This window comes from Dryobates pubescens, chromosome 9 (assembly GCF_014839835.1).
Source record: "Dryobates pubescens isolate bDryPub1 chromosome 9, bDryPub1.pri, whole genome shotgun sequence".
In the NCBI taxonomy this organism is placed as follows: Eukaryota; Metazoa; Chordata; class Aves; order Piciformes; family Picidae; genus Dryobates; species Dryobates pubescens.
This window is the reverse complement of record NC_071620.1, coordinates 21,388,426-21,416,042: the sequence shown is the minus strand read 5'-3', so window position 1 is coordinate 21,416,042 and position 27,617 is coordinate 21,388,426. Positions and strand designations below refer to the sequence as shown.

Sequence of the window (27,617 nt, the reverse complement as noted above, 5' to 3'; positions counted from 1 at the left end):
ACAGCTCACTTAAGCTGGGAAAAGTACAAAATTCTAAGTCAACTATCTACATACAAAAATCAGGATTCATAGTCAAAGGTTTATTCTCAATTTAAATAAGATGCAATTTTTAGTTGTTTTTTTTTTTTTCTTCCTTTTTTCATAAATATGAAACACTGCAAATACTATTTGCCTACTGGGAAAAATGCATGGCTGTTGCTAAGCTATGTAAACAGAAAAACTTAAAAACTACAGCATAAATGGTCTTATTAAACTGGTAATGTAGTCAATACAAGTATCTTTTTTTTTTTCCTCCTAATAGGGGCCAAATAGAAGCATGCAAAGTGAAGTCAGACTTAAGTTAGCTTAATTTCAAGGTTTTAAAACACATTGTCTAGAAAGCAGGAACACTCATTTCACTATGTACAATTAAAAAAAAACAACCAACCAACCAACCAAAAACCCCCAAACAAAACAACAAGAGAAAAACCCCACAAACAACAACAAAAAACCCCCCCACAAACAAACAAAAACCACCAAAAAAAGAAAAGGCTTCTACCAAAACCAAAATCAAGTTTCTTCATTTTTAATATCTAGACATTAATGGAAAAAAGAATACTAAATGTGTTCTGTAAACTAAAATACAGTGTTTCTATACCATTGACATAGTTATAAGCTGATATGGACGACTCAGGCAGGTTATGGTTTCTCTTAAACTACTCTCAACACTACATGTAGACCTAAAGGTGTAGAATTGGTTTTCCTTCTTTATCCTTTTAGATGGCTAGGATTTCAAACCTAGTGGCAAATATTAGTAAGGATGAACTAGCCTGTGTAAGTCTTTCCAAATGCTCCATTCTCTGCAAGTTCCCAGGGTGGAACACTTCTCACTGTGGCTAACTGTAAGAAGTACTGGAAGTTAATTCAGTAGCAGTTCCTGCACCAACCACCCTGTTGAAAGAATGATCAAGGTGAGACTTGTCTAACTTTAATACTGATTTATCATCAGAAAGTGTTGTTGTGTAAATATTAAATATTGATTTAAACATTAACAATAAAGTAGTTCTGACGACAAATCAGCACCAGAGTAGGATACGTGCCTGTCTGCCATAGAGATTGGCATGCTATAGTGTGTATGACAAGGGGATCACTAGTTACCTTGATGGATGATACTGCCAACAGATAGTTCTCAATCAAATGTGTTTCCATTCCCAGTATGTTCTTTCTCACCCTGTAAACTTTCATGGCTCTATAGAAAGCAGAGGGGTACAGTTCTTTTTATGCCCTATTTGCCAGCAGAGCTTTGTGTCACTGTAGCTTTACTATACAGAAAGAGCTTTCTGAAACAGTCTGAAAATTCAAGGAGCTATAAAGCTAAAAACACTGTTTAGATTTTTATAGTTTGTTTTTGTTTTTTCTTCTTTTTTTTTAAAGTTATTTTGTCATACTAAGACTACCCGCAGAAGAATCTTCTCACAAAAAATGGTGGTTTCAAATACAAGTGTAGTCATTCAATCCTATTCTATTTAGTAACAGTAAGTTTCGTCAGGAAAACAGTCAAAAGGCTGTAAAAAACAAACCACCACTCCAGTAATAAAAATTTGTGCATAGAATCTAATACAGTCTTTGCATGACTGGATGCCACTAATACGCCATCAACATACTACAGCCATAATGCTACAAGTTTTAAGAGTATGTATGGTGGTAAGTTCTTTTAGAATTGCATCCTCATTGCTTCTTCAAAGACATCTGCAGACCATTAAACATGTCAGGTCTCCAGAGGAGTTCTGAGACACATAGGCTCACACACACACAGGCACACACACGCTTTTTCTTGATTTTCTTCTAGATCCTTTTAGGCTGAAGCATTCCATACATTTTTAGGGTGCAGATTAATACCCAACTCCTGCATGAATTTTAAAAGCCACATCAGCTCCTGATATAGGCTGCATACAATATCCAAAACAAAGGAGTGCAAAAAAAGTGATCAATACAAAAAGTAAACACACTAGTCTTAATTGTCAAGATTATTCCAGGGCAAGAGTTCTTTTCAAAGACTTCTCTTCACACTTGTTCCTGTTAAGTGGCCCAGCCAAGATAGCTTCCAGTTTTGTTTCAAATTTACTCATGGTTTTACATACCCTCCCCCCGTTTTTGGGATGCTGGGACACTCAGCAGCAATCACTCTTAGGTGACAAACCAGCAATCTTGGTCTGTTGGCACCTGTTGAATCCATCCCTTTCAGAGTCCCAAGGTGCATAATATTTATTTATTTTTACCAACTTACAAATCAGCCAATTCCCCAGTGTCAACCTTCTCTTACAATTACTATTCTAGCAAATCCAGTCTTCAGTGAGAGTCAGATTTGAGGTCATAAGGCCACTCGGATGCAGTGGTGTTTGAGTTTGCAGGGCAAGACTCCTTTGTTTAGTTGATAGAATTCAACAAGCTGGATTAGATCACTAAATTTTGTGTTTCCATCATCCAGGCTGAAAAATACCTGTCCATCATCTTCACACTGGGGAAACAAAACATCCTTTTCAAGTTAGACTGTACATGAAGAGCATGGCAAAACATAAAAGAGTAGAAGCGTATAACGTAAGATAAATGATGGGCGCTGCTCAACCAACCAAGTGCCCAGAGATCTTCATGAAACCATGCACAGCACTAGAATAGAATATATGTTAAAGCAGTTTTGTTTTGTTTATGAAAGTGAAAGCTTGTGGGCATAGTAATTGAAAGTTGCAGAGGTAGTACTGCTCTTTATTGCACAAAGCAAAAAATATCCCTAAAATATTTGTTAACTCTGTAAAACTGGCAGGCGAAGCAAGGGTTTGAACCAATAAAGAGGTCTTAAACTTCTCATGGTGTTTTTGATCAACATAAAAATCAAATAGGTTCTTGACATTTCAGTGTAACATTATTTAAAGCTCTGGAGTTTATTGAATAACCTCCATAATAAAACTTTTTAAAGTTTCTCTAGGTTATTGTGGTGGGCTATGCTCATCCTGGGGGGTTGGGGGGTGTTTCCTCCCCTGGGAAACCGACTTGGTCTGTTCCACTTCCCCCCCTCCTTGTCCAGCAGGGGTATAAGAGGGAGGAGAATTGTGGCCATTGCCCTCTTTCCTGCTGCTTCCACACTTTGCAAAGGATTGGTTCTGTATCTCATGATTTTTTTTCCTTTTCCTTTCCTTCTCCCACCCATCCTTGTTCCTCACCCTTGTGAAGCCTGCCTGTCATTGTTACATAAATATATATATACATGTGTGTGTATATATATATAAACACACTGATTAAAGAAAAAATCTTTGCCTCTCTACTTCCAAGCCAAACCCGAATTATTTCTTGGTGGATTTGCTCCCCTCCCTTCCTTCTCTCTGTTGGGGAAGGGGATTCTCAGCCTTGCCCCCATCTGAGCTTTTACGCCCCAGTTAAGGCTCAAACCACCACAGTTATTCTATGTTTGCCTAAGTGATAGGAGGACAACTGCTGCTGTCGTTGCTATTGGTCATAGAGATAAGTTTTGTGTGTTACTTCCATACCTAAGTGACTTCCACTTCTTTTCCAGGCAACGTCAGGAAATTTAATCAGACATCTGACAATTCCAAAGAATACTGCTAATATGGCTTGCTAATGGATCCCTATTAATTACATCAGTAATTGGTAAGAGGTCTCCTCAGATGCTGGCAAAGCTTTAGGATTTGAAACGTTAGCGATGAGTATTAAAATTAATCTACTTACCGGCAAGATTTGAAAATGCTTTATTTTTTGATGATGGCAGAGCGTAAGTACAAACGCCTTTGGATTGCTTTGGCTGTCCCGGAGAAGAAATAGTCTAGGAGAGAACATTTTTAAGTGCACACTGAATACCACAATCCATTTCTTCATCAATAATCAGAACTACTGAGTCATTTTGTGCTCATACTGCCTAACTCTCTTCAGTTGCATTAACAGGCAATTCCGTAACTGGAAAGCTGCTTTCAGTTTTATTACCACGGCTTATGCAACATTAATAGATGAAGAAACAAGAAGGGAAAGATGATGATAGTAGTTCTTCCACTATAAATGCATGCAGGAGGGTTTTTTTAAGGCTGTCTCTGTCTGAGCTTTCCATTACTGACATGAACTCTCATGAAAACAAATGTACTCATTTAACTCCAAATCTGAATTTATGTAGATAGGAAAGTAATACATGAGAATCTGTTCCCACTCTCCAATATTTTGCATCAGTGTTAGCAAAATTATGTTTCAGTTAAGTACCTCCAATTGTGCAGGAACAGCTCAGTACTTTCTTAAAATGACTTAACAGTTTAGTGGCATCCACATCATCAAGACGGGGAAAATACACACTCATTTCTCCTCTAATAATGGTCACAGTATTTTCTTCCCCTCTTTCCTCACTGGAAATGAATATACTTTAGGAGTTCTGATAGCAACATCATACCCTACGCAACTGTTACTTTTATGTTGACCCACAAACCAGAGTCATAACTAAAATGATTTAAATACATACTTAGAAAAGGAAAAAAAAAATCTAGTAAAAAAATGTTTACTTCCTTGGACACTTATGAGCTAAGAAAGGAGAACCTCTCCATGCTACAAGAAACAAGAATTACCTTTGGCATAAGGTTCACAGCACTGATCACTAGTGGATTTGCAAGACGAACAAGCACAGTACTAGGGCAGGCCCCACAAACCCTCTGCATTGCTAACCACATATTTAGGAACACATTTTTCCAAAGTTTAGTTGCAAAAACTACATGTAGCTTTATGAACCCAAAAGAACTTACTCCAGCTCTTCAGAGTGCACCATCATAACCAGAGTCAGTTCAATACTGAGAGACAAGCCTGTCTTGCCATCACTGGAAATGATGCATGGTATTTGAACATTCCTTTTTAGTTGTATCAAGACCAGATGTATGGAAAAGGGACCAAAGACTTTACACATTAGGATTCATCTCAGAGAGAAAGATCTTATTTGCCCTTGCACTATGGTTACTGCAATTCATGCAGGTGTATCTAAATTATGTTTCATCTAGCTATTTCAGATAACGCATGGTATCACAATATGGTAGCACAAAACAAAGCTCAGCCCAACTAATCCTGCAGGTGTTTAATCAACCTCTGGCAAGCAACAGGCTGTCCATACAATGTCTATAAAGATAGATGCCTCCTCAACAATAGCTTCCAGAAACAACCAAATGATAGCATTATCAGCTGCAAATATATTTCACTGAACATCTTACATGACCCATCAGAATACTGTTAACTTTCTGCCTGCCTTTGTTTAAGGACACATAGAACAGGAAAGCACAAGGCACAACTTTTATGTTGTGAAAATCACAATCTTTAAATCTCAGAGAACATAGATAACATGATCCTTTTGCCACTGCTGAATGACCTCATTACAGCCAAACTAACAAATCTTCACCTTCCACAGGGAGTAAACTGTCTAGGAATAGAACTAACACTGCTTCAAAGGCATTAACACGTTTATGAAAGCCCCAAGAAGGATGGGTCACAAGATTAAAAACCCGCCCGGACATGTTCCTGTGAGATTTACTCTGGATGACCACTGCTCTAGCAGTGGGATTGGACTAGATCTTCTGAGGTCCCTTTCAACCCTTACCATTCTGTGATGCCTAAGGCAGCAAGTCAAAATGAGCCCAAGATCTGTAGTGTGAACCAGACAAGTCAGCAGTGCACCTTTGCTTTCTCAGCCTCTCTTCTCTGTTTGACCTGCTGAGCTAAAACCCAATAGCCACAGCCCAGCAAAAATCCCCAAAGGGGAAAGAAAAAAGCCGTGATGAGTATGTACGTGCACAAGCAACTTCTATTTCTCTGTTCTGGTTCATTTTTCACAAAGATTAGTGATGCTCCTGAATCAGAAAACAACAAAAAAGGTTTAAACTTGACTGTCTCCTGAGAAGCCAGCATGGAAGTTTCTACCTTAACTGTGACAGCAGTGAGATTAGTGAACTGAAGGCAACTGTGCTCTTCCCCCATCCTACAAATGAAAAACCACTGAATGCAGTTTAAGCAAATTCACTTCAGTAACTATTATTACATATAAATAATGCTCAGCAAATACTTCAGTCTCAACTACAGGCATTTTACAGAGCACTGCAACAGGTACTTTCATTCCTTTGCTCTAGAGAACAGAAATAGTAAGACCTCATCATAACTGCTCTGATTCATGCAAATGAGCACAAATGGTGAATTATAAATTTGTAGGCAAATGGCTAGGTACAGCCATTTCAAATTCTAACATTCTCTGAGACTTCATTGCCTCTGAAAAAATGTTGTGTATTCTTGATATTTGAGTTTTCAAATTAGGAGTTAGAACCCACTCTAACAAACACACTCTTACTTGCTGAAATCCAGGTAGGTTACACTCAAGAATGACGTTACTCAGAAGTGCTCATGATCCTGTAGCACTTTACAGCAAAACTTGTGTTCTTGTCAGAACACAGACTATCAGATTACAAATCCTAAGCAACAGGAATACTTACCCATCTACAAGGCCTTGCTGCTTAATAATCCTGTGAGACTCTTCTCTAGAGATTCTGCCATGAAACCAGTGCTGTGTCCTATGAATAACTGGAGGTGTGAAGGCAAAGAGAGGACTGTTAAATCAGTAACGCGTGCATCGTTTTTCCCGCCCGCACTAATTATTTAAACATTTTACAAGTGGGTATAGTTTTCTCATGGGATATCAAATATTTTTCATAAATTCATGTAAAAAAGGGAATCGATATAAAAAGATGCACCAGCCATTGCATCTACTTAGTATACCAAGTAGACAGGCATTACCCTCATCTATCTTCTGATCTGTAGATGCACAATTAGGTTAACGAGAGAAATGTCTCACAATATTGCCTTTTCATAGCTTCTTGAAAAGGTTGTGACTAAAGAAGACAAAGTATAAGCTAATCAGTTAGTAGAACTAAGTTCCCCTAACTCTCAAATAATGAAAAGCACTTTAGCTTATGCTTTCAAGGGTAGCGTTACCCCCAAATATTTTTACTTTTGTTGTTATATTGTTTTTCAACAGAACAGAAACTAAGCATAGCTGTGTCTCCTCTAAGTCCAGGATATTAATCCACAATTTACAAATATTTTAATAAACTTAGAATCTTGGAGAGATGCTCAGAACTCACATTACAACCATCTATATTTTACATTATTCAGTTATTATGTAACGAATGCTATTCTTTAGCCTTTAAGACTCTCATTTATACTGCTTTAAAGACTAAGAGGTCACTCCTTGACTTTTCTTCTTGTAAACAAAGCAATTAACTTCTGGATTGTTCTAAATGTAAACATTTATGGAGTCTCTTTTTATAAAAAATGAGTTTCAAAAAATTCATACTGAAGAAAAGCTTGAAGGGCACCTTCAAGGAAAACAAGTTCCTTCTACCATGTCTATATGGGTGAGCATGTTAATGATGCAGAAGCTACTGATACATTGTATTTGACATCAAGGCATTAATAATACATGACTGCACACTCTGCCTCTACACAAAATGAAAGTTTTGTTTACGCTGAGGCTACGCTTACAAACCAGCAGAATTTACCTGTACTCAGTGTGGAAGGATGGAGTGGACTTTGGCTACCCAAGATGTTCATTCTTGTGCTACGTTTCTATGGAAAAAATGAATTACTGTTAAATCCACACTAAAGCCTCAACAGAAGAGAATTAGTGCACATGCAATACAGATTTAATTTATAGGAAACTGGGGGCTGGGCAAGTTTAATGCAAAGATGAGAAAAAGAAACAAACTTTGAAGGGAGCTAATCTACAAGCAGCAGCTCATTTTCAGTTGGCTTAAAACACAAGCCAGATGTTAATCATGAAAGCTCAGTATCTATACATTAAAAAAAAAAACCACAAACAAAAAAAACCACAAACCAACCAAGAACAAAATGAAAGAAAAAAAAAAAAGACAGAAAAAAGAAAAGTCTGATATGTTTCTGCTCAGGCAAAACACCAGGCACTCAGTAAATCAAGCAGTATTTCCCTCCCGTACATAAAGCACCAGCTAGTGCTTCAGGAATGACTCCTATTCCCTAAGAGACGAGCATGTGGGAAAACTTGAAAACTTGTACTGCAGCTGTCTGTCCACAAGACACTATAAACAAGTTACATCAGTTTTCATTGCAAGAGGTCCTGCCTCTTGTATATTCTGCAATTAAACTTACTGGGAGCAAGCCATTAGTCAGAGCCCCAGCCTCTTCCATGTGGGGAAGCATTTAATTTGACATATTCCTCCTCAGAGACTGGTTTTGCAAACTGGCAGTAAAGTTCTGGTGGGTCTGCTTTCCCCCTCAACTTTCCTCTGGACACTAGGGGGACAGAGAAGCAGTGGTAGAAGGTTGTTGTGAATGTGACAGTTTTGCTAAAGATGGATATTGACTTTCAGATCTGCATGCTTGCAGTGTGATTGCTTCAGGTCGGAGCTAAACTATACTGTGACCAGCACTGCACTAACATCATAGCACACTCTCTGTTTTGGCTCTTGACAGACACTTACTAATTACAAAAATGGAAAAGAAGAGAAGATAGCTACCCTCCACGCATGTCCTTCTTCCAAGGCAGCACTCTGTGCTTCAGCAGGATTTTCAATTACTCTTCCTATTTGCCCCGAAAAATCCATTGCTACTAGTGAGTTTTCAGATACACTTCTCTGAAAAGGAATTTTCACTTGTTTCAAAAAACAGGGAAGGAGAAAACCAGCTTGAGAGTTTAATTCAAAGATATTTTGGTTCAGAAGACTGTCCAAAATTATCTTTCAATGGCACAGAAAAGACATCTTTTTTCCCCACTTCCAAAATATTTGCAGCCTCAAAAATTGATGGCTTCTCTTTTTAGGCCATAGGGAGAGGATTCAAAGGCTCAAGTTGCCCACTGGGCCTATTACTATAATCCAGTCATTTTCAGGGCCAGTTGGGATCCAGATATAGGTTTTTCACTTTTAGCTATCTAACAGTCAGCTCTTGGCCCGATATACTTTAGGAAATTTATGTGTTAGCTTTGCCAGACCCAAGCTGGCTTCTACAGAGACAGCCAGATGTCTGTACTGTAGATCTTGAAGTGCCTGACGTATCCAAGATTTTTCAGTCATGTGGATTATGTAAGCCTAAGATAACGAAGAGCCAGCCACATAAACTGTACTCACACAAAATGTGAACTTTACACTGATTTGCCACACAATGATGAATTTACATTTCTTAGTGTAGTATTTTCCACTTTTAAAATGCAAAAGTAAATGTATCCTTTCCAACATCATACATTAATGAGGTAAAGTTCATTACTTACTACTGGAGTGGAAAAGTGTGGAAGCATGGCTTTTCTCTGCTGGGGAATTCTGTAATTCTGATACAGTAGCATTCCATACTGCCAACAGAAATGCAAGAACATTATTAACCAAATATACACCCTAGGGAAAAAAAAAAGTAGTGATTTCGTAATACCACTTACACTGGAACACAGTGCCACCAATTTCTTTCTTTTATGATCAAAAACTGTCCAAAAGCCTTTGAACTGAGCAACAGTGACTGGCAGGTGGCAAAAAAGCAGTAAATCTGCAGGACAAGTTTTAGTTAAAAGATTTCAATTGTACAAGCCTGAGAGAAACACACAGGTAATTTCTGTGACTTCAGCCATCACCATGTTTTCCTTATAGAAGACAAGCTTTCACTCTAGGGTAGAACACGTATTAACCTTCCTTCTTTTTACCCTTGGTTAATGTGATCTAAGTCTACCTAGAGGAGGGTAGATTTAGATTAGACATTAGCAAAAAGTTCTTCACCCTAAGGGTGGTGAGACACTAGAACAGGTTGCCCAGGGAAGTGGTGGAAGCCTCATCCCTGGATTCTTTTAAAGTCCGGCTGGATAGGGCTCTGGGCAACCTGAGGGTGAAGCGTGTCCCTGCCCGTGGCAGGGGGGTTGGAACTGGATGACCCTTGAGGTCCCTTCCAACCCTGACAATTCTGTGATTCTGTAAAAAGCCCGTCTGCATAAGATGTTCAAACTCTCTTTTCATCATTATAAAAAATAATAATCTTTCTAATATATGAGCTCTTCTAATGAATTTTAGCAGGAAAGAACACTTTTGATGCTTTTCTTATTTCTATAAAAATAAGGTGATTGAACTCCAGTGAGGGCACTGAACATGGTAGATTTTAACAACACTAGCAGTTAGGATCGTAGGAAAACACCTATGCAGTGCCTTCCCTAGAGGCACGGTGCAGATGTGTAGCAACATTGCTTACTGAATGTTGCAACTTAAATGGTGTGTATGATTTTGGAAACAGGGTAATATGTGACTATGGAAAGCTAAATCAGTAAGCTAATAAAAAGGAGGGTCACAGCTACAACCTTGGAGCATAGTCTTAATTTTCCCTGACTAGCCAGGTTTCCTGCAATGTTAACTGCCTGTGGGTAAATGTTGTATGCTAGCATACAAAAATTTCTGCCATACCAAACTGTTGCTGCCATAGATTGCACTCCAAAGAACAATTCCCCTGAATGGTCACGGCAAGATGCTTGTCTACACATATGGTAAGAACAGCTGATTTTGTATACTGTGAAGGTTTTTCATTGCCATTCAGAAACACCTGTGCCTTGATCAGTGTAACTGATCTCTTCAGAACAAGTGGTATCTTCGATGCACCGTTCACTACTGTTAGCTGATCTTCTGCTTGAGTACTTCCCCACAATGCAAACAATGTATAAACAGGAAAGGCAGAGCTGAGAAAAAAATACCTGGAATTGCCTTGGAACTAAAACTCTTCCCATAATTGCTAGTGTATATTCAGCTCCAGACAAGTCAAGTAAATGGGGACCAGATTATTAGAGCCAACAGAGGTATGAGCACCAGAGAAATCAAATACGCCTCTTGTAATGAATTGCTTCTTGCATCCTGGCTCATACTAAGGCTAGTGCACCTGCTTTGGTAGCTACTTAGGAATTTCTGTACTCAAACAAGAATCTCTTACAATTAACAAATGAGTTACTATTTAGAGAGCACCACTTAATGCAGAGGGAGAACAGGAATTGTATTTTCATACCCACAAGCCTAGGATTCTGATGTGCTTTTCCCTGTGCTTATAGGTTTTTGCATAATAGCCAGCCTGCACAGGAAGAGGAACAGGTCATTGTAGCAAACATTTATCATGTCTTGGGGATAAACAAAAGAGATGAACTTCTTTGAAAGGGAGGAACAAATGATGCACACACAGCAGTGGGAATCTCTGTGGTTTCTCCTAGTCATTGCCACATGCGGACCAGGAAGCAGTAAAATTTTGTACTTTCTGTTGCATCTGCTCCCTTTTAGCTTCTTGGACCCATGCTGCAGGAATGCATCTTCTTCAACAGGTGGGTATGAAATGAGTATTTTGACAGAGAGGGGTGTGAAGGCTTCACTGATGTGGGCTACTACTTAGGCAGGAAAAGCAGCTCTGTTCAGTCAGGACAGTGAGACCAAGTGCCTGCAGCACCCCTGATTACACATCCCACATTGGGTAGAGCCTGGCACATGGCATCCACCAGCAAGGATACTGGCACAGTGACCTTAACAACCACAGGGAACAGCCATGCCTCCCTCATTTCCAAATCTGAAATTATCTGTTTGCTACAGAGAGAGATGAAGTTGACTGAACTCAAGGTTCTCCATCCTGTTTTGGTGGACATCTACCTAGGATCAAGTACTGCAATACCATTTTGTAAAAAACTCTATTTTTTTAATCACATTCTGTGTATTATACTTTGGCACAGAATATTAGAGGGTAGGACAACTGAATGGAATTAAGGTGGGATTTTCAAGGGCAGCTCCTGTACGTATTTATTGTATTTTTAAATATAGGTGTGTATTCCCTTTAACATGAAGGAGGCTGTAGTAAGGGACAAAAAACACAGTAGTTTTCAAGGCAGCATCTTCTGGGAAAAGATTCAAAACCAAACCAAATCAACCTTAAAACTTCTGCACATTTCCCTATGAAGATCAGAAAGTTCTCTGCTTCAAAGAGCACAAAATAGTCAAATTTCTCCTCAGTTCCTTCCATGCTGATTTTGTTTGAAAAAACCCTGTGAAGCCTCCCACCTTATTATCAAGAAATCTCATTGTTTGCTCTGAGATATGAGCAACTTACACCTGGAGATAAGGCTGCTTATTTTTGTTACTTTTTTTAACCGAACCTTAGAAAACAGAAACATTTGCAAAGGCTCCAGATACCAATCTGTTCTAGATAAAGTTACTTACCATTGATAAAACATGTTCTTTAGCTTTATAACTTCAAGTTTGGCTCAAAAATGAAAATGATACTTGAGTCTTATGTGGAAGGAATTGAGCTCAGTTCTATGCTCTAACATTTAGAAGGGACAGGATCTACCTGGCAGTTTGCTCCTAGCTGTGTCATTCTGGAGGCAGATGATGTTAAAGAACATAGCTATTTTCTCACAAAGAAAGTAACAAATACACCTTAACTATAGATGTAGTTCCATTCACATACAAGAGATTAAGTACCTTGAGGAGTCGAAAGGCAGTCATCCAGCATGTCCTGCTTTGCTCATCTTCAGCACACAACAACCTCAGTTCCTTAGTTTCATTTCTCACTCTGTTGGGCTATAAAGCATTAAAGGGAAGTCAGCTACATTCAGTAGAAAGCCAACAACACTCTTAAGTTTACCGCACAGAAAATACAGGTACAGTCTAAGAACTGGCCAGAAAAGAGTTCCCACCACCCTGAATTGAGGCTTAGGAGAAGCTAGAGATGCTTTGAAAGAAATCAGTTTCTTAGCTGGATCCAGTAAGATGAACATCAGCGCTTGCTTTGAAATACCCTGCAGTTCTGATAGTTTGCCAGAAGGTACTTGGGTCATGCAGGAACCAGAACCAAAGCATTGCTGTTTTGGGTTTGGTTTTTTGTTAGAACCGTGAGAAGTTTTATGACCCTTCATTTTGAGATGGAACCAAAATTTCCATAACTGAAAGTTACTGAAAGTCTGCTTCTATCACAGTTTAGGATCTGTCCTGCTCTATGAGGCAAGTCCATGTTGTCTAGCTCTGGAATGGCTGCAATCAATAAAACCATCTCCCAGCCTTAATTTTTTCTCAGGAAATTACATGGAGCACAAGAGGTTTTTTAGATCCTTGAAGGCAGCTGCTTATTCTTATTTTCATTTTCCAAGACAATCATCTTCTTTAAAGAAATGTAAATCTCTGGCCTACAGTAATGGTACAATTACACACAACCACAGCTTGATCCTTTGTTGCTATGCTGCTCACTGTCCAGAGAAACTTTCCTATTCAATTAAAGCACTTGGAAAAAAATTTTCTGTGAGGTGAACCAAGGCCTCACAGGCACATCATGCTTCAGCACTAAGCTGATCTTGCACAGAAACTTCCCAAGCCAAAGAACACCAGATAAAGTGTTAAAAGTGTCACGGAAAATGATGGCAAGACTCACAGGACATGCCTGCCAAATCAAAGACGTTAAAGATCAAGTCCTCACAACAGAAATGCTTGCAGAATTTTACATATGAATGCCATTCAGCTGGGGGCAGGGGGAGGTCTGAGCTACCACCATTATCTTGAACTTAAGGAGAACTTAATGAGAATAATTACCTTTATACAAAATCCATACTCTGCAGGCGCGTTATACAACTTCTTGCCTGCTATCAACGAGAAGATATTGCTGTCTTCTAGGTCAGCCAACAATTGCAAATGCCTTGGCTCCTAGGGAAATAGTGTTATTTTATCGTAGTTACATGTAAGATTTTGAAAGATCTTGCTGCCAGCTTTGCAGTCTCTTAAGACCAGCCTCCAACAGAGGGCAGTATACAAACACGCTGCTCCTCCGTTGGTCAGCCTGAAGTGGACGTCGTGTGTCATCTTTTAAATATCAGCCTACTAGCAGAGGGTGCTTTAGACAAGAAGCTGACAAAATACATATTATCTTGCCTCTCCCCAGCATACTCTTGGGGTGGGGAAATGTTGGAAAAGCACAGCATTGATGCTTGTTCAGCAGTAGCCAAAACACTGGTGTGAGATCAACACCCAGCTACAGCACTGCAAAACGTATCACTAGAAAGATGCTCTGGGGAGAATTAACTCCAGCTCAGCAAAACCCAATACACAAACACATCAGATTTAAAAACAGCATAGTCTGTTACATTGTTCCAGAGCAATCTCAGAGTTAGATAATAGAAAATATTATTTAATGTATCATTTAAACTGAATTCATGTACCACTGGAGCAGGATTTATCTTGCTAACATGACTTTAGTAGCCACAATGATGTTGTCTGGCTAGTTTAGTTTTATTATATAACAAAGCTATATTAGCTCTTTTCATGCATTGAGGAACCAGGGCTTGATTGTCATTTCTTCATGGCTTGCTTATATTTTTCTATGCAATAAAAAAAAGAAACTATGTGTGCAGATATTTAAAAACCAGCAAAAAATACCCACTGTAAGAGCAGAAAATGCTTTCACATGCTGTGCCAATTATTTTTTAATCTTACCTTTGAAGTTCCTTTTGTAGAACAATAAAGTCCTGATCTCCTCAAACACACATACAGTTTCTTCCATGATTTCCTACCCAGCTCTTTCACATGCAAGAAACCTTGAATTTCAGGGCAGCTACTGGAGTTTAAAAAGTTCTGTTGGGGAGGAGAATGTAAATTAGGATTGTGTCCTACTGATGGATCATAAAATTGTCACAGTATTTGCAGAACAGAAATGCAAATGGCAAATCACTTTGCTGGCTTGAGGTACAGTTTCACAGTATGCTTAAACTGAACTAGATGTTTAAACTGATTTAGGACTAAAATGGATATTCCTGCTCCTCCTGTTACATCTACCTAGATAAATTCTCCTGACACCGACATTTTCCTGTTCTCTGTCTCAATACTTCAGTCTCTGAAAGGCTAATCATTTACCTCTATTCTCATTCATCTTGCACTTATCCTGAAGGGACACAAAGTCATTATTAATTCTTAGAGAATACCTTGTCACAACAATTCTGGCAACTAGTCTAACTTTGAAACATGAGCTAAAATCTGCAACTTTATTCCAAAGTTTTAGAATGGGAACAACCTATTTTAGGATTTCCCACACTGACGTCATATATAGCACATGCTCCTGTCCCAAGACAAGAGGTATGACAGACCACAAGAATATTTAACTCAAAAAGAAACATAGATCACTCCAGTAAGTGTCACCAATTATACTAGACTTCAAGATCCAGAAGTATATAAGTTACTGATTTAATTAGAAGGACTATAATTATCTGATTTGCAATACATCAAAGAAAGGAAGCATTAACTACAGTTGGAGAATTGATGGATGAATCTCACCCTTATTACAGCGGGTCAGATTTTGAAATAACAGAGGGCTTGCTGAAGTTAAATGCCAAACTAACAGATTCAACAGTAGGAAGAAAAAACACAAACTTGGTTGATCTAGATGCCTCTGCAATGTTTTAAAGTTGTGTTTTGGTGTTATCTGGTGGACAAAACCCATAGGAAACAATACCAAATATCAGTGTCCTGTGTTAAGAGTTCTTAGTTGCATTGACACCTATTTTTTTCCAGTTTCCTCTCCATCTCATCTAACACAATGGAAATGAACAGGCAATTTTCCTGTTACTTGTACTATGAATCCCCTTGTGAACTATGAAAAGGAAAGACCAAATGAAGAATATATTCTCTCTGTTTGTGACAGTTTTGGTTCCCAAGTGCAGCCTCGCTTCACATGAATTTCATTTTTAATTCCAGAAATTGGTTTGATTTTTGTTTTGCTTCCCAGCTGAGCATGGATGCTAGCATTTTAAATTCTTCTCAGTGAATCTGGAGACAGTACTTTGAAGTGCTAATGGAATAAAATGAGTGCACTGGTTCAAAAGTCAGTGGAAACTTCTTGTATTTAAAAAGAGATTCAGAGCATTTTGCTAACAGGCAAAATGATAGAAAACAAGCTAACATCAGCTATTTGTACGTATACTTTGGCCCTTCTGGCTTTGTAATTTGCCTCATACTCGTGGTACTGTTTCCAAGGTATCAGTCTTACATGCTTAATAAAGTACTCTTAACAAACTGTTTTAAGTTGGCCTCATGAGTTGAGTGTTTTGAGAAAACAATTAAAGTGAAAAAGATTTAGATTGCAAGGGTTAGATTGAAGTGCTTAAATTGAGACATTTAACTGAATGAGTTACTGGTCAGAGAGGTAGCTAACCCTTCAGCATCACCCTTGGAGGCCATCTGTGTCACTACCAGCTCCTTCATCAAGCAAGAAACTGTACAGTGACATCATGCCTAATGGATAAGGCATTGGCCTCCTAAGCCAGGGATTGTGGGTTCATGTCCCATCTGGGGTGGGCATTATTTTTTGGTGCCATGGGTTAGTTTGGTGCCATGGGTTAGTTGATTAGGTGGTGTTGGATTGGTTGATGGGTTGGACGCGATGATCTTGAAGGTCTCTTCCAACCTGGTTTATTCTATGTATGTATGTATCAAAACTTCAGTATAAACATGCCACTGGCATGCAGATTACACAACTGTACCAACACGTATGCATAAGGTACAAACCTCTGTAATTTAACTTGGGAAGCTTTAAATGGGGCTAATTTGCAAATGCTACAATCTTCTCTAACTGCTTGCACTTACTTCTCAGGGAACTGATTTTCTAGATATAAAAAACCCCAGCTAGTTTACTGAACCATGGTCCTTATTCTTAATCATTGCCAGGCAAAAACATGGGATATAAAAAGTACAACAAAAAGCACTCACCAGCTCAAACCCATCTTCTAATGTATGCATGCATTTTTACACCTTCTCCTGTGCTATGACATGGAGTATAGAAGAGTACTTCTGTTTTGATTTTTATGAGGTATATTTGTTTTTCTAGAAATGTACTCACTGAGACTGTTTTAGGAACAAAACTAGGTGGCCAAACCACATACCCACAGAGTAAGCCGAATATTAATGGCACAGACATGAACATATTTATGAATACCTTGTGTTTACAACTTACAAATCTTTGCCACTGGGCAAGATCTCTGTCACGTATTTTCAATATCAGTACCACACACTAGCTCACTACACTGGTCTTCCTCCAACCACCTGTTTCCAGACCTTTGAATTCTCTCTTCCTTCCTCTCAACCTTGACCCTTAAGCTCCAAAACTTTCTCTGTCAATACAGATAAACTTACAGTACCTGCAGAAGTTGTGACTGTGGGATACTGCCATTTGTTTGCTGGCACCAGGCAACCATTTGCTCTGGAAAGAAATTCTAGACACAAAAAGAGAATTGGAAGTGACATATTTGAACACTTATTACACAGAAGAGAAACTTTTCCCACTTATTATTTTTTGAAACTATTGCTCTTAAATGAGCTTGGAGATCTCCTGATATTCCAAGTAGTACTATAGCTTTCAAGTATAGTTTTTCTCTTCCTTCTGTTCACCAAACAATCCATGCAGACAGAATGTGGATTTCAGGAATATCTTATATGCAGCATTTCACAAGTGCATTTTTCCATCCTTTTCTCTTCTAGTGAGAGATTTCAGGGATCTCTAATAGCCTGTATTTTCTGAGAAAGAATCACAGAACCACACAGAATTGTCAGGGTTGGAAGGGACCTCAAGGATCATCTAGTTCCAACCACACTGCCATGGGCAGGGACACCTCACATCAGAGCAGGTTGCCCAGAGCCACATCCAGCCTGGCCTTAAAAATCTCCAGGGAAGAGGCTTCCACCACTTCCCTGACAACCTGTTCCAGTGTCTCACCACCCTTATGGTGAAGATCTTCTTCCTAACATTTAATTTAAATGTACCTTCCTCTAGCTCGGATCCATTCCCCCCAGTCCTATCACTACCCGACACCCTAAAAATTCCCTCCCCGGCTTTTTTGTAGGCCCCCTTAAGATACTGGAAGGCCACAATAAGGTCTCCTTGAAGTCTTTTCTTCTCCAAACTGAACAATCCCCTATCAGCCAATCCTCATAGGAGAGGTGCTCCAGCCCTCTGATCACCCTCATGGCCCTTCTCTGGACACATTCCAGCACCTCCAGATCTTTCCTGTCATAGGGGCTCCAGAACTCTATGCAGTATTCCAGGTGGGGTCTCACCAGAGTGGAGTACAAGAGGAGAATCACTTCCCTTGACCTACTGCCCACACTTCTCTTGATGCAGCCCAGGATCTGGTTGGCTTTCTGGGCTGCAAGTGCACACTGGTGGCTCATGTTGAGCTTCTCATCCACCAACACCCCCAAGTCCTTTTCTTCAGAGCTACTCTCAAGCCAGTCACTACCCAGCCTATATTGGTGCCTGGGACAGCCGTGATCCATATGCAGGACCCTGCACTTGGTTCTGTTGAACCTCATGAGGGTGGCTTGGGCCCACCTCTCCGGCCTGTCAAGGTCCCTCTGGATGGCCTCCCTTCCCTCCAGCCTGTCTGCTGCACCACACAGCTTGGTGTCATTGGTGAAGTTGCTGAGGGCACACTTGATCCCACTGTCTATATCATTGATAAAAATACTAAACAGCACAGGTCCCAGTACTGATCATTGAGAGACTCCACTTGTCACTGGCTTCCACTTGGACATGGACCCACTGACAGCCACACAGCAGGATAAATGGTGCTCAAGGTCTGGTATACACTGACTACTTACTTATTGCATATTCTGCCATCAAATTTCTGAGCTTCCCTCTCCATCCAGAAAGGCTGCTCAGCAAACAAATTCTGTAATTCCACTTGCTATGTGGAAGATGCAGAGGAGGAAGAAGAATTAAGTTTTCTCTACCCTCACAGGGGTAAGATGGAGATAAAAGCATTACAAGAATTCTCAGATGGCGATGCTGCAGATCTTTACCTTTGATGGCAGTCTCTTTCTATACAAAATACAGTTAGTTCTTCTGTGTCTGCTTCACCCTATAACCTGCTCACTCCCTCAGAAGGCTACAAAGTGCTATTTGGAGACCTTAATTATAAGAAAGAGTTCATGTGTGACTGCTGATGCTTTCATTCAGTTGTTCAAAAACCAGGTTATGTTCAGGGCTTCACACCCTTCAATTTGTCAAGAGAAAAACCCTTTGCACATTGTACCCCAATGTTTTGTATTTCAGGGTAACATAATGGAGCACAGTATTTTTTTCTTCTAAGGGTAGGTCAGCATACATTCCATGAAATGAAATAATAAAAACTCATTGAAGGCCATGTAATAATTAGGCTCTGTACTGCATGCCCTACTTCACGTGCTGTATTTGAATAAATTCAAAGCAGACATCTACCTCCTTTCCCCCATTCCACAAACACAGAAGCAAATACTGTTTAACACACAAACAGGTGCTTCTACAGAGCTTTTCAGTTTCAGGCGTCCGTTTCATTATCTCATTCATACTGAATCTTTGCATGACAAAGGCCAGACAGTTTCCTGACTTCCACATTGGTGACTTGACTTCAGATTTATTCCTCCACTTCCCCTTTCCATCTGCCATGTTTTAAAATGCCTGTATTTTACCATGCACAGCAATTATATGAAACAAATCTTGAACTTTTTAAACATTATTTGGAGCATCGAGGCATGCATTATTTAGAGCATCAAGGCATGCAGAAATGTCTGAAATAAAACAATGACTGATTATAACAAGATGAATCACAAGGAAGACATTCTCAATTTAGAAAATTTGTCATTCTTCAGGCAATTGAAATTTTAGTCTTTAGGGCATAAAGAGGAAGACTGAAGAGGAATCGCTCTTCTGCCAGGTAAGTTGCACAATCAATTACGAAAGCTCACATCTACCAGCCTCTCTTGAGCAGAGACAGTGCCATATGGCAACAGCTAATGCAACGGATATGGAGCCTTCACATTCTTACACCAAAAGAATCGTTTATTCTCTGATTGGAGGAGCCTGGGACCAAATGCCAAGCATTCTGGGTTTTACACCCATGCTCTATTATTAATTAAAGTATACCACATGAAAACAGTGTGCTAGCTTCTATGATACCAAAGTTTTGTACAACACTCAGATGTTTATAGGTTATCACACAGGAAAAATAACACAAGTGACAGATTACAAACAGTCCATGTACAGAAATGTTTCACACAGTAAGTCAAGACACAGTCTCTGAAACAGGCACTAGCAGATGACAAATATACATGCAAGCACATGTGCAAGGAATTAATGTATCGTCTGCAGTAACCTCAGCAATAAATTTTCATATGACCTCATGTATCCTTTTTCTTCTAGCACCACAAACACCCAGCTGATCCAAGATCTGTTCCCACCTAAATCACCTCTGGATTATCCTTCTTCAGCTATCTAGATGGGTCACATCAGCTGACATCACTTTCATGCCAACAGCCTGTCCAAACTTAAATGTTTAGATAAAACTTGAAACACAATCCCCAAATAAGCAGTTACACTGCAAACAGTTTAGAATTACAACATTCAAAGGATCTTACAAATCCAGGAATAAGTATAGCTATGACATATGATACTTTTCATGCACAGATACACATTAGGACATAGAGGGGGTGAGTTACTCCAATCAGTAAAAAAGGTAGAGCATACTAGCAAAGCACAGCCACAGGGGAGGCACTTGTCCAACATCCAAAACAATAAACTGGCAATTCCTTGTACATAACAAGCACTTTAGGGCTTGTTCTTAGGGTTTTTAAAGAAAAATTATTACCGTCAGAAATTAAAACGTTTGGGTACTGCCCACTACGTGATCAAACTGCTTCAAATCAAGTAAGTTTGAACAAAATTAGTAAATGACACTTCTGTTCTTCCTAAACCAATAAAGATTTTTTCCTGTCTTGGTCACTGTCCAATGTAACAGTAGTCATTCTGAAACAAGTATATTTGGTAACTTGAAAACACTTGAGGTTTTTAGGCTGGAAAGAGAGGAATTTAAACACTGTTTAAAACTTCTTTGGAAAGAATTCAGTTTGTTGGTTACCTTTTTTTCTTGTAATATATGTTAAGACATAACAGTGCCCAGCAATGTTACTGCAATCTCTCTGTGGTGTAAACAACTAAGTAATGAGACTCACCATGGGATTTTTGAAAAATTCGTATTTTGCATAATTCTTTCTGAACAAAAATTTACTTTCACTTCCCATTGTGGACTCAACTTGAACTATGAGCTCATGATCTTCCAAGCACCTCTCTGTGGAAAAAGAACACGATGTTAATGCAGAGCCAAACAGCAGGAGCAGCAAAACCAGCTTCTAAAGAACAGGAGCTAGACAACCTAGTGTAATTGTTTAAGAAGTGTACAAAACCTGTTACAGCATTCAAACCATACTGCCATGAAACATTTAACCAGGGTATAAATAGTACAAAGCTTAACATTACATAGCAGTGTTCTCCACAGACTTTCTACATCAGGGCTTCCTAAGCACAGACTGCTGAGAAAAGAACGTAAGATTTTTTAATGTGTGCAGTAGTGCAGTTAAATAACACACAAAAACCTCTTCTTTTGGTGCTGGCTATACGCTCTGGAACTGGCAAGGTGGACAGATTTAAGGGGGAAAAAGTTGCAGAAAGACCACCATTAAGTCTCCAATTATCACAGAAATACATTGTCCTATTTGATCACACTCTATAAAACCAGTTCATTTCAAGGTGAACTTCAGGTCGTTATTGTAGATACTAGACAATGGGGTTTATTATGAAAGAGTTCACAGGATCTACTTTACAGGAATACTGACAGAGACAAATGCTTTGTACACATGACAGGGCAATTTTCTGCTCTAGATTTGGTTGCAAGGTAGTTGTCTTAATAGTGAGTACTTTGATCCCTTATATAACAAGAAATAAAAAATGAGGTCAAACAAAAAATAAACTTTGCAAAGCTCTATCTGAAATGTGTGTGACTTGCTGCCCAAGGAAGTCTGAAGAGTCCCTTCCCCACTTCATGCATCCTTGCATTCCCATGGTTACAAATGCCAGGCATTTGTTCTCTAGGGGTGTTTTCAGGATAGAAGGCGAGCATCATTGATATCTCAAAGCAGCAAGCTCTTGAAATGTCACTTGCATTCTCCAATTTAGCAGATTAATGTAAATTATTTGATTGAAAAATCAACCTATCGCTAAATAATCCCATTATCTTTTTCACCTGCATTTAGACTATCAGTGATCACCACCTCACTGATGACTTCAGCATTTACTGCACATTTGCAATGTCCAGCCTTGATACAGATTGCATGTCAAGGGGTTAACACTCAACGTTTTCCAGAGTGGGTTGCTCTCAAGTACAGAGCTTTCTCTCAGTGCATCAGCCATCATACCACTTTTTAAAGGGTAGGCCTTTAACATACACAACAATACTGCCGTTGGCAAGAGTTAATTAAGTAATTTTGCACCAACTGAGAATTTACCACTTAAAGCTCCACATGATCTTGGGGATTCACAGGTAAACTGAAAGCGCTGCAGCTGATCTACTGCTACTATTGTAATAGGTTTTAGACAACCACAGGCTGATGAGAACAGTGGGCCTATAAGGGTGAAAGGCTTTCTGCTTTTTTAAATACTACTTTCTCTAAAAAAAAAATTCATTATGTTGGCATGAATCTTCATCACAGTGGGAATCCTGAAAGATCAAACATCCTGCTATTGACTGCTACTGTCATTGCACGAAGTGTGGTCTTCACTTTCCTAACACACTGAAGAACACTTGCCTAAGGGCAGGGACAAATCATATCCTGTTCATTCTCTCCTGAAAAAAAGTACAGTGCAGATGAACAGTATGTTTTGTATTTTGATAAAGTTTGTGTAAATATATTCAGTGACTGTTTCTTAGATGGTTTAGGCAACTGACCCAGATGTATTATTTTATTAAATCAAGGCCCTTTTGAAATTCTGTGGTGATACTCGCACTGATTTAATATTTATATTTTCATTTTGAGTTAAAAATCCTCTAGAAGAAAAGGTGCAGCATTTCATAAGCATATGCATGTAGAAAAGAAGCTAGTCCTGGTCAGTCTGTTACTACTTCATAGACATTGTGCACTTGGGAAGTCCTTGGTAATGTGTGTTTGGTTATTACAAATGAGATGAACTGTCACTTGACACATCTGCAGCTCAGCCTCAGCCCTGCTTTGAGCTTCCTGCTACAAAACTAGCACAGATGTCAGTATATTAAGTTCAATAGGTCAGTCTGTCTTCAAGTGGCATTGCTGTTGAAGTGGGCAGAAATGTCTCCTTTTAATCTATGATAGGCTCTGCTCAGTCATTCCTACACACCTGCTAGAAGAAAAGGACACGTTCCCCTTGTCCCCCTCCCCCTGATTGTCCTGTATTAGACAGAAATTACAAGATAAGAAAAGGAGCTAGATTCCATAATGAACAACTCACAAGCTTAGCCCCAAATTACCAATTAGAGAATCACTACAAATGACAGGCAGACTGAAGTTTGAAATGGCCCACCTTGGTTTTGTATTTTAGCAAGTGCTGTGTCTAACTGTTCCACTTTTAATTCATTCAGATTAAGGCAAATCAAATTCCATGCACACATAAACAAGAAAATCTATGTACAAAACTATGCAGCAAGTCTTTCTTCTAAGCCTACAAATATCTCAGAGCCCTGCTAGTTTTCTTTCTTGTTTCAGTTATATTGAGTAAGATGAACAGTCAATTCTAGAGCTGATAAAATGAGGTTTGCAGGTCGGGAAGCAATCAGGGTCCAGACATAATATCATGACACAATGTCTTCATCATTATTATTGTTTCTGTTAATGCCCAATACAGATACCTCAGTCTCTATCCTAAACTGACAGTAGTTACTTATGGACCAGCATAAAGGGAGAATACCACACTATGAACAGGTTAGGTGTATTTTTAATTGCAAATGAAATAATGGGACCAATTCAAGTTTCACAGACTGTTTAAATCTCAACCAAAAAGTGTTTTAGATACTAGTGGGACAGTGCACATGTCAAATCTAAACAGGTCTGATGTTAATTGGTATACCATTGCCTCCCATAAGAACACAAATACTATGCATAGTCCAATAGCTGTTTGAAGTAATTTGCAAGTGCACATGTTATTTGGAACTGAGTTCACTTTCCATGCAAACTAAGTAGTCAGATGAAGGTTCCTTAAAAACCGGGACCTCAAAGATCAATACAATAATAAATAAGTAGCTGGCTTCAGAAATGTGCTCTTGTCCTCAGACTGCCCAATAGTGAAAATACGAACTGGTTCCACAAAGTGAGCTTTATTAGGAAGCAGTATTAGGCAAGACCAGGGGGTAAAAAAGACAAAAGAAAAAGAAAGAAGAAAAAAAAAGTGATCTTAACAAAGAAACTCCCCTCTTTGTGGTATGCCTCAAGATTACCACTTAGAGCATTAAGTCAGAAACGATGTTTTGAGTAAGAAATAACATCTTCTGGAGATACAGAATTCTCACTGCTCTTCAGCTGTATTTTTTTACACAGTCCTAAAGATCTGTTTGCCATTGTTTCATACTTATACTGGCAATCTTATTTCCTGAGGAAAAAGTAGGGAACATCACACACCTGATAATAACTTCATCTATGATGCAGACATATTACTACCTTGACCTGACAGTCTCTGAAATACAGGGAAACATTTTATCTATAGAGAAGCTACAAACAAGCAACAAGAAAAAACCACCCAAATATAATAGTAACAAATAACCAAAAAAATCAAACTGCAACCAAAACTGGTTGGACAAGAAACTGGATGTTTTTGTCTCCCATTAAATGAACTGTTTTATTCCCTTTCCTGTCTATGTCCTTTCAAATATCTGAAATCTGTATCATTACTTTTTTTTTTAATGCTTTAAATATGCTTCTTTTTGTTCACTTTACACCCTCAAAAGCTGCATTACTTTTCACACAGATCTACTGTGTGGCCTGCAGAGGATGGCCCTAGAGCAATCCCTGCAGAACAAAGTTTGGTGGCTGCAGAAGCCCCAACCTGCACACCTCATTTCTCTGGGACAGCCAGGCCAGTCTTTGTGCTTCAGTATGAAACAAACGTCCAAGACAGGCAGGTCCCCACGTATATAAATGCAGCTCAATAAGTATTTTGCTCTTTTCCCATCATTGTTAATTACCAAGTTATTTGTGTGTAAACAGAAGCTTTTGATTTCCTAATCAGCCTCCTGCCCGATTCATTCAGAGATGTCACACACCAGAGTTTGACAGCACAATTAGTCACCATGGAAGCTATTGTGATGTCACAAACACTGAATTGTGGCATCATTGAATGAATCTGGCAGGAGAAGGATGTTGGTTACAAAGGAGAAGGCTTCTGTTTACACAATACCTTGGCAATCAGCAATGATGGGAAAGAGAATATAGAAAAATAGAGCCTGGTAGTTTAATGAGCATTGATAAAACTGAAAATTTGTAAAGGTTGTTAGAAGCATGCATGTGGCATATTAAGCTACGGAGATAAAGATTCTGTATTTAGACCTTAATTCTTCACCTTGTCTTCTCAGAACTGAAAGTTTATCATGGACGTATACAAACAAGTGTTCCATGCTGGTTTTTTCCACTTATTTCTATATTAGTAGAGATATTTAATAAAACCATTAAATAATCAGGATTTAATTGGTTTTGGGTTTGTGGGGTTTTTTTTAGTGCTATTCTGTAGAGCAGCAAATGTACCTGTGTTTAATAGTATCAGTTTAGGGCATTGCATCTCCAGCATATTGTTTCCATTTTTTTTTATTCGTAAGGATTCTGAAATATATTTTTGGACAAAAAAAACCCACCCTCTGTGAGCTACAGATACTATTCACAATTACAGTGCTAGTGATCACAGCTTATTATGATTTGCCTTCCTTTACTTTCTAGGAAAACATATATTGTGAAATATATTGACTAATATCCCAAATGCCACACTTTTAAAAGTATTATTGAATGCTACATAGAATTATAGATAGCATGTTTGAGTGATATGCAGTTACAAGATCCAGAGCAGAGCCTTGCAACTAATCACTGACACATAATAACAGGAAAAGAAAAACTGAATAACGTGAGATCCTTTCAGGTACTGTAATTAAACCAATTCACGGTGTTATTTAATTCTCCACCGTTCTTCCTCTTCTTGCCTTCTTGAAACTGTAACCATGACACCTTAATTTCAATTAGGTGGAAGAGCTGCTGACTGGAGAGCAGATGCCACTGCTGGTCCAGAAAATGCCCATGGATTTGCAGGTGGTGCCACCATTTTTTCGCTGCCTGAAGTCAAGTTTAGCCAACCCCCCTTCCCCACCACAGCACATCTAGCTTTCATAAGCATTACTGTAGGTATGCAAAGCTGAGACTGTTCACCCAGGTCTACCAGCTGGTGATGAGCCGAGCTGTTTCACAGGACCAGTACTCTATGGATCAAGCTTAATTTGCCTAAGCTGTTTATTTGCAATAGCTTCAGACACAGCAAGGTAGCAACAGAGTGTTAGCATGAAGATCTGGCAGTTATTTTCCTTTTTTATAACAATAATAACAAAACAAAACAAAAAAACAGGATGGGAAATAAAAGACTTTAAATGGCTTAAATGCTTAACACATCAAATTGTAATACATGAAAAACACGTACACGACTTCAGCTAATTGTACAAATAAAAGCAGTGGAAAGAAAAAATGTTCTGGCTGGAAGCACATTAATATGAATTACACATATTTTATGTTCCCAGGTAACAATTCCACCCCTTTGACCATTCCCTACCTAATCCTAGGTGAGGGTGATGCTCCACTAGTGTCCAGCTGTTATCATCCACACAATGACTTTTGTAAACGAGCAGCTGACAGAGGTCCCTGGCTGTCATGTCTGCTAGAATCTCGACCACTTTGCTTGTTCCATCTTCACTAAAGACTTTTACATCCTGCAACATAAAGGGTACACTTACAGATCAACAGCTCTGAACATAGGCAAACCACACAGCTACTGTAGAACAGTATCCTCTTCGTGTGAGGGTTCCAAGCACCTTGGCGGCCAGGACAAATGACATGGATGATTCACTTCCCAACACTTTCTCTTGATGCCCTCTTGTCCTGTTTCCCCTCCCCCAACACCTCCCTGCACTAAACAAAGGTTCAGCAGGGTTAATGTGAACACATAGGCAGAAACAGTGAGAGAGCAGGTTCTGTATAAAGCTGCGTAAGGTAACCAAATGTGAAACAATATCAAGAGAGTACTTCAGCAAGAGTAGGCAAGAAAAATTGCATCCAAACACGTAACACAATTTTCTTTGTGATCCTGTTGGAGGCCTCCAAACATACTTAGGAGCAGGACAAGGCCCTGAAAATTAAAAATGGCTCTCTTGTTCCCTAACTTTTGACTGATTCGCTAAGGGAAGTCCAACTTGCAGTTTGCCGGTGGATCAATCAGCTAGCACAGTCCACGCATTTCTCTCCCTGCTCATACTTCTATTTTGATTTCCATTTTGAAACCAAATGTGCATATGCTGCATATCCTAAATATTAATGGAGATGAGAGAACAAGTCAGCAACCTTCTCCCCATCTCCTGAATTATACAGATGCTTTCGTCTTTGCATTGTTCTGCTCAAGCGAGAGACACTTGCCACAAAATTATATCTCTGGGTGGACATTCAGGTCTGAGATTTAAATCAGCTCCGCGTTTAAAACAC

General features: G+C 39.1%; 1 protein-coding gene across 1 annotated transcript in view; it reads right to left on the bottom strand.

Annotated features, from left to right (window-relative positions):
- Positions 1 to 500: 500 nt before the first annotated feature.
- GRB10 (growth factor receptor bound protein 10) overlaps positions 501 to 27,617 on the bottom strand; it is a 152,431-nt gene continuing 125,314 nt past the window's right edge. The window contains exons 6-17 of the mRNA XM_054164071.1: positions 26,695 to 26,851; positions 21,045 to 21,160; positions 17,198 to 17,272; positions 14,505 to 14,642; positions 13,608 to 13,718; positions 12,507 to 12,605; positions 9,299 to 9,376; positions 8,550 to 8,666; positions 7,557 to 7,623; positions 6,492 to 6,579; positions 3,721 to 3,814; positions 501 to 2,497 (exon numbers count right to left, since the gene is read on the bottom strand). Of these exons, the coding sequence (XP_054020046.1) occupies positions 2,351 to 2,497; positions 3,721 to 3,814; positions 6,492 to 6,579; positions 7,557 to 7,623; positions 8,550 to 8,666; positions 9,299 to 9,376; positions 12,507 to 12,605; positions 13,608 to 13,718; positions 14,505 to 14,642; positions 17,198 to 17,272; positions 21,045 to 21,160; positions 26,695 to 26,851 (1,287 nt within the window). The 3' untranslated portion in view covers positions 501 to 2,350. The remainder of the gene's footprint in view (positions 2,498 to 3,720; positions 3,815 to 6,491; positions 6,580 to 7,556; positions 7,624 to 8,549; positions 8,667 to 9,298; positions 9,377 to 12,506; positions 12,606 to 13,607; positions 13,719 to 14,504; positions 14,643 to 17,197; positions 17,273 to 21,044; positions 21,161 to 26,694; positions 26,852 to 27,617) is intronic.